Below are 10,897 nucleotides of genomic sequence, written 5' to 3' on the forward strand. Positions count from 1 at the left end.
ATACTTAGAAAGTGTTACAAGATTCCAAGTTTTGTGGAATGACATGTGACAAGAAGTGTCTGAGTTCCCTGTCCCATTGCTAGTGATGTCCGTGCTCCTCTGGAGGGAAATAAAACGGAGGAAGAGCTGAGCAGAGTGAGGACTGTGTATTCCTTTCTCCCAGTTCTTCCTCAGTCGTGGTTGTCTGGGGCATTAGGCACCTTTTCTCTCCTGTGCTTCACTTATTTCTAACCTGCTTTAGGTTAATTGGGTGTTATTCCCCACTTGTACAGGTGTTGCAGGGACATACTTGGAGGGGAAGGCTTGCCCTCTTTCTGGAAGGGCCTTGTGTAGACATTTGCTCTGGTTTTGAGCTCAGCAGTGCTGTTGACTTGCCTGGACATCCGAGTTCCTGCGCAGGGTGATTATGTCTTTCAGGCCGGGTGACATTGGCTTCTCCTGGGTGGAGCTGAGGAAATGGCTTTATGCAAGTGAACCGAGCACAAATGGCAGCAATCAGATCCCTTCCTGTAGCACAACCCCCGGGCACAGCAGCGCTTCCCCACAGCCTCCTCTCCTGTTTTCCTGGCATCCAGAGGGGAGAGGCAGCACAGAATGCCCCAGCCCCTCTCCCCGTGCCCTCACCGGCAGGTCCCCAGCCACGTCCCTGCCAGCAGCACTGCCCAGGAGGGCACTGATCTCACCCTCGCACAATGCACTCAGCTCCTGAGGAATGTCTGCTTCACACTGCTCCAGGTCCTCTCTGCATCTCCCATGTATTTCACCTGCTGCTGCCTCGAAAATAAAGCCATGCCGTGTAATTTTGTTAAGAGATCATGGGTCTTTATGGTAAAAAAGCCTTTTGTAGTTCTCTTAAAATCCCCCTTGACAAAAGTTCTTCCCTGGACAGAGCATTTGACAAGGTGCTTTTGACAACCTGTAATAATAGCTGGTTTGTGTAAGTGAAATATTGGAACAACAGCTGATGGTTTGCTTGCTGAAATGGATTGATAAGAAATACACAGAGTTGAGTTCAATATGATGTGAAAGCTGAGCTTTAAGTTCACTAGGAGGTACTGCAGGAATTGATATCAATGAAGTGTTGTATCCAAATGGAGAGTGAGCTGTCAGCTCACAGACTGCCCTGCTTTCCCAGACCCTGCTGTTTCCCAGGCTGGACACATGGGTTTGGCCCCACCTTTCTTGGGAATCTGCAGAATCAGGTGCAGGAGGAAGAACCAGCCAGCAACAGGAGCCTGCTTTTCTGTACAAATTTGACCGCTTGGAATTCCTGCAACAAAGAAATAAAACATCATTGTTAGTGCAACCCACTTGTGCACAACAAGAAATCTAAAGAGCAGGAATATGTTTTGAGGGACATTTCAATTAGAAAACAGAGGAGGGAGTTGTTAGTAGTGCTCTTGTTTTCCTGGCTTTGAAAAAAGAAAAGAAAAAAATATTTTAAAAATTGCCTGGAATCTCCTGCTGGTGAAGGAAGTGGGAAACAAGAGCAGAACTTTTCTGGTTGGCTAAGGCTCTCCACCAGGCAGGATGGTTGGAAAAAGAAGTTGCCACGTGTGTGTCTCCATGCCTGGGCCTCTTGTGTCTGCCCAAACTGCTTATGGTGCTCCACACAGATTGGCTTTGCACTAAGAAAGCTGGAAAAATGTGCAGGGTAAGTTTAAGGTGTTTAATTTTATATTCCTTATTGAACCTGGAAACACCTGAAGATGCAGAGTAATCTTTGTTTAAATGCTGACAGTATGCCCTTGAAGATTTTGTATGGAAATTAGGTCAATTACTGTTTCTGTAATGCAATTACTGTTTCATTAGGAGCACTGTAGTGTTAACATGTGGGTTAGTATTGATCAGAAAAAAATCTATGTGTATAATATATCTGGGATAAAGTATTGCATGACTCAGCTGACTTGAATTTATCCTTCATAAGAATAAAACTTCACAAGTGCGATGAATCCTTGCAGCCTCAGTTTCCTCACCTGAACAATGGCCCTTTTGTATTTTTCTGCCTATGATATTCCTTCACAGTTTATGGATAAAACCCCAGTTTGTAAGTCATACATATGTAATAGTAATCCATAAAAATTATTGTGATGTAAGTAATGCCACTTCTAAGATGCTCAATTTGACATTATCACTTCATTTGTGTAAATAACAAATACGTACTTGTGTCCCACCTTATCCCTTTGTTCCCCAGCCATTCAAAGCTCTGCTGCTGTCATTGAAATTCTCCCTATTCCTCTGACTTTTATAATCTGTGCCTGATTTGAGTATTGATATATTATTATACTTTTTAAAAAATTGGTTATTTCCTTTCTGGTTTTGTCTTCTCTTACACCCACCCAATCCACGTTAAAAGCACAGAGGATTTGTGTGATGAACTAATGATAATGTTTCTTTTCTTATGCATCCTCCTTGCAGTTCCTGCCAGGCTGTAACTCAGTATTTAACTGCAGCTTGATGCACTGTGGGTGTTTCACAGGAAACATTTGCCATGACATTGTTTTGCCTGTGAAAACAGTGGAACGATGACAAGTTTCACTTCGAGCTCCAGAATTTTGATGCATGGTGTTGATTGGTACCAAAATGCAATCTGGTACCAAAATATTGCAAAATGCAAATCTGGATGTGTAATTCACACTGGAGGAATTTTGTAGTGGTATATGATTGTGGTGGTATTTTATTAGGATAATGGAGGTGGGAATTCTCTCCTCAGGATGTGCATATGGAATTGGTGCCTTCTCATCAACAATGTATTTGGGAATGGTTTGGCTTTGTATTTATAAGCTTTTAGTGCCTTTTGAGAATGTAGCCACATGTGGCGGTAGGTTTAGAAGTAGTTTATGGTGTATTAATAAGTATGCGGTAATTCCAAAGCACAGGAATGTCTGGAGGGGTGTTATTCATTACTTTTTGCAGGTTACTGGGAAGTTTTGTTTGCAGTTCACTTGGGAAGGGAGGCCAAGCGAAGGTGGGATACACCACTTGGGATTAGGGGTGTAGCTAAGCTAGAGGGCTTAGGGAGCTGAGATTTCCATGGGCATTTCCTGCTGGAATGCTGGAGTCCCACAGGGCTGGAATGCTGTTGCAACCAGCAGATGTAATGGCTCTCACCTGCAGCTGGGTGCAGGTACCTGCCTGGCTTCCAGGGACATTGCTGCATCCTGGCACTCTGCCGGGTTGGAAGTAAACTAAAAAGGAATCTCCATGGCTGCACCATGAGCCTCACATCTGTCCTTTAGCTAAGGTTTCTGCTGAAATTTGGAATGATTTTGAGTGACATTTTGACCCAAACTTGTCATTTGTGCTTGGGACATGGGCTCTCTTGTATGGGTTTGCCCCTTCCTAGCAATCAGGGGTCACTCATTCAGTTGGAAATAAAGGACTTTGGGAAGTGTCACCTCCTAGTTTATTACTGTGTCAGCATCAACTGCTTGGCAAATATTGTTTTAATATTTATTGTCAAGAAAAATTGTTGAAAGTCATGGGTAGGTGCAATGTGCCTTCTCACAAAAGCTGTCCAGGAGACCTTCCTATTTGCTAGTATTAAGTTAGGAAAATCAGGAACCAGAGGCTGGAAAGAATAGTCAGATCCAGCCTGGCTATGCCACAGACATCCAATTTGGGATGTGTCACTGAACCCACATTTTTCATGCTCTCACCACTGCAGTGTTTCACTGCACAGCAAATGTGCCTAAAGCACACACATTTTTTATGATGGTGACTTGGAATTTCTGGCTGCAAGATTTTGGTCATATGGCAAGTTTGCAGGGCTTGGGTCATGCCCACCCATTGGAATTAAAGACAGATCCCTTTAAAGATTTGACTTCATTTGGCCCTGTAGTCATGTTGCTTCCAGTCTAAAGGATTTCTGGTTTTCATGCTTACGCTCAGGTTTTCTTCACCAAAGGCTCAGAGAAACTGGTTTATTTCCCCATCTCTTGCACAGAATCACAGTAGGACCTTGGGCTTCTTCTGCCTTTGCTCACCAGCTATAGGAACTACCTTTTCAGGATGTCAGCTTCCCAGGATCCAGCCCTTTTGTCTTTATTCAGTCTGTTCACTGCTGGACTTTAGGCACTGGTAAAATACTGGTAAAGTAATGAATGATGACAATGGTGAACAGCTTCTATCTTTCTTGACAGTCATATTGCTGTTGGCTTGGGGTTAGTGGGTGATTTAGTAGCAGTTACAAAAAATAATCTGAAATTGTGATACAATTGATAGGAATCAGCATTCTTGTCTCTACTGATCCCTGAGAGGCCTGGGGACATGACACAAGCTACTGTTCTTGTGCTCACATTCCGTCAACCTTTCTATAAATCATTACAAAATACTTCCCTGAATGTTGGAGGGGGTATCACTTCTCTGCCTTTTTAATTCCAGTACTGAACATGGGTGTTTAGCAAAGTGTAGCACAGTGAGTGCAGGTACAATTACTCCGACCTCAAGGAAGAACTGGTGAAGTAAACACTTCTAATGCCTTGCTTGATTTTAAGAGAACAAGTAAATACTTTGAAATAGAGAACTGTTCTGTGGTTTTTAAACTGGAGACCTTTAGACACCTCTGGATGGATCTTTGTGCTTCTGAATCACATTCTGCAAGAGATGTGCTTGGGGAAGTAGTTGGACAGAGCTTCTGTTGAGGTCTGCAAACACCCTCAGTCTCATGTGTGAAGCATAAAATATCCCAGTGATGCACGTGCCAGTCCATGTGTCCCTGTTTTTAATAATTTTTACCTGGCAGCATGTGCTTTCTGTGTTCAGAAGGAATGTTGTGTCCCTTGAGAGACAGTCTCTGCTCCTGTCGTGTATCGCTGCCCTGTGTCCTAGCTGTGCTGCATGGTGTATGTTCCAAGCTGTGGCATTCCAGATGCATGTCCGTAGGAACGCCAGTGCTCCTTAACTGGGGATAATGAGCTCTCTTTCCATCCCTCCCTCTAGGTTGTGTGGAGGAAACTTGGAGATGCTGCAGGGTCGTGCCCTGGAATTAGACAGCACTTGTCAGGAAATCAGTACAAAGGACCGATGTAAGAGGCCCTGAGCACGTCCTCTCTCTGAAGAACACGGTCTGAACTGCCCAGGGGAGGGGAGGAACCGCCTGTGTCCACGCAATTCCCAGCTGACGACGGGGGTCTGCACTGCAAGAGACTGGTGAAAAGGAGGGACATTCTGCACAGGGGTGTGGCGTATGGTATTGTCCCTCAATCCTGCTGTTCCAATATCCCAGCTAATGAAGCGCTGCACTCGCACTGCAACACTCCACCCTTAGAAGCACTGAGGTACTGCTATCCTAACCAAAAGATATTTGGGATTCTGCAGGGGTTACATGAAATAAGTTTTATTTTGGTTAGTTTCAGTGAATCTCTGATAGGTCTGAACGAGTTTTCCACTGGATTTAAGAGAGGTTTTTCAGCAGACTGGAGGACACTGATAAACTGTGCCTTTGGTCTCCGCAGGTTTGAGAAAGTCGCTGCTTAGTTACTCACACTTCAGTCTGTAAAGGGTCCGTTAATGGTGCTTAGGCAATTTCCAGGTGGTTTTTTTTTTTTTTTTGCTTTGGTGGAATACCTGCCTTTGGAGGTGCTAAAAGGCCATAAAGTCCTAACCAGCTGGTTGTGTAGCATAACTACAGTACTTGTAGTGATCCACAATTTCTTTCTAAATGAAAGTCAATATAGCTTTCTTTTTGATTCACTTTGATGCACATCTTCTGAAGAGGTGTAAGGTGTTTAATGAGCAGCCCTTTAATGAACAGAATACTTAGGCATCACTGTTACAGGTCTCAAGTCAGGATTTCCATCAGAATTTATTTTGGAAAGTATTTTCAAATTGTCAGGGTGCTAGTTTCTGTTTAATTTAGAGACATGCTGGTTTGTTTAACAAGAGCCTTACAAGGATCTAAAAGATTGCACTGCATTATAAAAAAAAAAAAGCTTTTCTTGCCACAGTAGAGTTCTTTCAAAGAAAAAAGGTTTAATTATCCTCAGAGCATGTCTTTCATTATTATGAGGCAGAAAGCTCTTGTTCAGATTGCCTGAGATTTGACCAGACAGCGCCCTAGATGTGCTTAGTTTATTCTTATCTCTGTGTATGATCCTCGTTGTGTGTATTGAATTACAATGATAGATATTTTGTGTATATCTTAAAGCAATGATAGTTTCATGTATGAATGTGCAACAGGCTTGTGACTGAATGCTGTTGCTTAACTTTTTACCATAGCTGAGAATCAAAAAGACTAATAAAATTAATAATAATAAAAAAATAGGAATGCAACAATTCCTGGGCTTCTGTTTTGTTCTTGGTTACTAAGATTTGAGCCAAAGTCAGAACCTCTGTTTTTTCTGAGCTTGGACTCTATCCATGGGCTATTTGCAGTGAAATGTAGCTCAGTTGCTGTACAATCTTTGTTATATAGGAGTATGAAGTAAATCTGCTATCTGTCTTCAGAAAAAGTGTGTTAATTTGAAGCAGTAATTCTGTTGGTTTCTGTTGTTATTTTCACTTGGTACCATGCAATGTAAGGCCTCAGATCCAGCAAAACTCCCATTCACTACTTCTCCTTGAGTTGGAAATGCAGAATCCAGCCTTCTGTTTTGAACCATTGCCCCCCTGCCTGGTTTCTGATATAACCCCCAGCCCATACAGCTATCTGTTCTCTTCCCATGTTGCTTTCTCCCCTATATTGTTTGCAGAGTTCAATTTCAATTGTTGTATTCCTATCTCTGTATGTATGAACAGCTGTAACACCTGTACTTGTGCCTGCACTCTGGATATGCAGGGGCCAAGTGAGGGACACTGGTCTTTTGACACTACGCTTGTGTAAATTTTGATACTGTATTAAAACTATTTTTTTACAGTTCTGCATACAATGGGGTATCAAGTATTGTGTTTATCTTAGCAATAGTAATAAATTATAGAATCCTACCTTTGTTTGCTCTTCTTTACTGACTGAAGATCTGAGCTGCTTGGGCTTAAAGGCAGGAGCTACTGGAATTCTTTTCTGCTTGGTTCAGAAATTAGCTGCATGCTGTGCATCCTTCTTCATTTTTTGCCAGGTGTATTTTAAAAACCCCAGCAATATGAAGCTACTTCTCTGTTTTCTGCTAAAGGAGGAATAGCTGTGGGTAATTGTGTAGAGGACTGTGACCAGGTGCAGCTTGTTTAGTCCTAAGCTGTGCTGGTTCTTTCTTCTGTCCTCCTCACAGAGCAGTCTTGAGGTGAGGACAGGAGAATGTGGAGCTCTTGGAGCCTTCTTGTTCAGGTAAGGGGTGCTGGTGGTGGCGTTTTGTGTTACCATGTCCCTGCCCTGGGATGGGCTTGTGTGGGCCAGGGGAGAGGGCTGGGTCTTACTGCAGAGTAGAGAGCTTTCACTACATTTTCTGGAGGAAAGGGATACTTAGTATGGTCAATATCTTTAAGCTAATAAATCCCATGGGAACTCATTGAAATGCCCTTTCCTAAGAGGAGAAAGCAGGCAATGTGTGGAGAAGGGGGTAAATGCTCTTGGGAGGGTCTGTACCCTGCTGAAATGTTTCTTTGCTAATAAATAAAAATCACTGTAGTACTTGGGGACTTCTAGCTCATCTGTCTTGCTCCCTGCTCCTGTGTTAAGCCTTTTTCAGTGAAATGTAACTGTGCCAAGCCTTGTGGACTCTTTGTGCAGTTGTTTCTAGCAGAATTCTGCTTCAGTTGAAGATTTGCACGTGTTGTTACATGGCCTTTCCCAGGATCTGAGCTGAGCCTCAATGAACTATAAATTCAGTGTGCGAGTGAATTTTAAATAGCGCTTGTGTAGTGGGTGTATGGAGTAGATTTTACCTTCTGTACTGCAGATAAGCTTCTTTACTGAAGGGTTAGAAGATAAAGAATGGCACTTTGTTTTCAGCAAGTGACTAGTTTCAGTAGAGCCTGTTCCCCAAAGGTTGCAGTTGATGGACATGTTTATGGATGTGGCATGAAGCCAGAGTGCCCTTTTTAATGTTTTGAGCAGAGCTTGCCCAAACAGCCTCTGTGGCCTGGGGACAGTGCCTGACCCTGCTCTCCTTTGTGCTACCCAAACCTGCCAAACACCAAATACCCCCCAGGCTCTTAGTGTTGCCTTCCTAACAAATACCAGCTGTGCCAGTGCGCTGGTTTGTTTAATTCCCCAAATATTTTTGAAATAAGTCCCAGGGTGATGTGTGTTCTTTATACTGATCTCACCACTTTGATACAGAGCTCAGCCAGTTTCCCCCTCACTTTTAAGTAGAAAAAAGTCTTGATGTCCTTTATTTTGAGCAGAATGGGCCAGCAAATGGAGCTGCTGGGTATGGAATGCCAAAATCTTTGTCTATCTCCACACTTGTGTTTTCCAGGCTTGGGTGAACCAGCCATGAGTATCCCCAAACCAGCACCAAACTGCACCTCTGGTGATCCAAGATTTCCAAGGTAAGAACAGCTGACTTGATAGCAGCTCTGCCTGGAATGAGCAAATACAGGCTCTGCATTGCTTAATTAATCCAGACTCCTCCTGGGTGGTTGTTGTTTGGGTTTTTTTTTTATCCCAGAAATAGCATGGCATGGGTGAGATTTTCAATGTGTGGAAACTCAGAGGAGAAGGATTAGCAGGGCTGTGTGGATTGGTGGGGGTGAAGCAACACAGAGATTATAATGTGAAGGAAAATGAACTTTTGAATACTCTTACATAAATAAAAATGACTGTGTTTTAAAAACTTAAGATAACACAGACCAGAGACAGAAACTTCACTTGAATCTTTCTTTAGTGTGAAAGTTCAGACAGTTCTGTGTGAATAATTTAAAATTTGAGAAATATTGATGGGAATGATGAGAAATAAGTAAAATCATAGTGTCCTGTGATATTGATATGAGGGCTTTGCTGGAGTCAGGCTCCAGGGAGCTCCAGCCTAGTCCAAGCATTAGTGGCTCTCCTCATGCTACCAGCTTGTGGGGAAGGACCCCAGGGACTGCATCACATGCCTCTGTCTGAAACAGCTTCCTAAACACCTGGTTCACAAAGAACTGCCAAAGTAATAATATTGAATTGTTTAGTGTACCTGTTAGAACAAGATAATTACTCTCCTCTTGTATAAGAACTTGGTATAATCTTTTCAAAACACTGGCTGTGGCCCTGAAGTTTGAAGTTTCTTTGGTTTTTTTTTTTTTGCCCTCCACTACTCTGTATACGTTGAAGTAAGATTTTTTTTTTTTTTTTTCAATGTAAGTAAGTCTGCAGATAAAATAAAGGAAATAAGAACTACTGGGAGCCCATTGCCAGCTTCTGGAAAGGAAGAGGACAAATGGAAGGGGGATGGGGACCTGCCCTGCCAGGATCCAGGCTGCTGCAAGTGAATCTCGTGCTGTGTTTAAGTGGGACAATCTGTCTTCAATGAGCTCCCATGTGTGTGGCAAACACAGAGAGAGAAGGTGGTTTTATCCTTTCACAGTTGACTTATTTTTTTTTCTCATCACTCTTGGTGAATGCAAGGGGCTGGGATTGGCCTGTGAGCAGTGGAGCTCCCAGGTCTGAACACCTCTGCTGTGGAGCAGGAGGGTGTGTTTGGGGCCTTTTTTTTCAGGAAACTTTAGAAGTCCCTGGTGTGACACAGGGCCATCCTGGCTCAGGCCAGTGTGCTGAGCCCTGTTAAACCGCAGCTTAGGTGTAAAGGTCTGAGTGAAAGGAAAATGTTCTCTTGGGTTTGGAGGTGGCCTTTCCAATTAGGATCCAGTTTGTCAGAGTGGTGGGAGTTGGCCTGAACATCAGTCAGTGATGTGGGGCTGTCAAGCTGTTCTGTTTTCACAGGCTTTAGACTTCATAAGAGAGGAAATACACAATCTGAAAATAGTGTTTTCCTCCCCCTGCTGATGGGGAAGTCTCCACAGACTGCTGTATGCTCCCATTTAGGAAGGCCCACAGCCCACCCTACCCAACCTTGAGAATCCCAGGAAAATCACACCATAAAATATGAAAACGTTTCTATGGGAACTGTTCCTCTACTCCTGCTAATAAAACAGACAGTATAAAAACACGAGTAACAACAGATCTCTGTTTCTGCAGCAAACTACAAACAGTGAGTGCTACAAAGGGAGCTGGTAAAGAGCAGAAGTGTAAATCAACAGAACTGCTAAGTTAGATATGTGCATGCCTTTCTGTGAGAAAGAAAAAGCAGATAAACAAAGCCCTTGGCGGGGGCAAAAAAAAAAATCATTTTAATTACAGCATATCCAGCCATTGTAAACCCCATGGATTATGTGAAATCAGGTTTGTTCCTCTGATCTGCAGCAGGAAACCCTGTAGCAGATCAAATATATTCAGGGAGGCTGTCCTGCTAATTGCTGCTCCTAGCTGAGCCAAAGCAAACTATTCAGACAAAGGTGAGAATTCACATTTTATTTAATATTAATTATGAAATAGCATGTCTTGATGGGCTTCACAATAATACTACATTTCCTGGGGAAACAAAAAAAAAGTGGTTCTAATCATGTGAAATAATTGGAGAATTAACCCATTGCTTCAGGCTGGAACCCCAACATGTGCAAGCAATTAGGTGCAAGATGAGTGATGTCATGAATGAGGCCTTTTCTTCAATCACAACAAATTTAGACTCATTCTAAAGCCTTCCTTAGGAACATTCTTGTATGTTCTAACAGTGTGGTGTTTTTTTTTTTTCCCCTTTCTGGAATGATTTTCACACTTCCTTTTGGTTTTTGTTTTAAAGCCTGTTGTGGCCATTTTGCAGCATCTCTTTGGCTTCTCACTAGAGACTTCAGAGTTTTGCACTGAGTATTTTGGGGGTTGGATGTGTTGTTTGGCTAGTCTCACTTTATGCTGATAAGCATGGACTAGAGGTTTTAGTTTCCTCCTGTGCTGTTCCAGCACGTGTGGGTTGTCTTGGAGCAG

At 42.9% G+C, this 10,897-nt stretch overlaps 1 protein-coding gene across 2 annotated transcripts in view; it reads left to right on the plus strand.

The window, feature by feature from the left end:
• CCDC85A (coiled-coil domain containing 85A) overlaps positions 1-5,031 on the plus strand; it is a 64,289-nt gene extending 59,258 nt beyond the window's left edge. For both annotated transcript variants that reach the window (XM_062489417.1, XM_062489418.1), the window contains one exon: positions 4,942-5,031. In XM_062489417.1, the coding sequence (XP_062345401.1) occupies positions 4,942-5,031 (90 nt within the window). The remainder of the gene's footprint in view (positions 1-4,941) is intronic.
• Positions 5,032-10,897: the final 5,866 nt, after the last annotated feature.

This window comes from Cinclus cinclus, chromosome 3 (assembly GCF_963662255.1).
Source record: "Cinclus cinclus chromosome 3, bCinCin1.1, whole genome shotgun sequence".
Classification (NCBI taxonomy): Eukaryota; Metazoa; Chordata; class Aves; order Passeriformes; family Cinclidae; genus Cinclus; species Cinclus cinclus.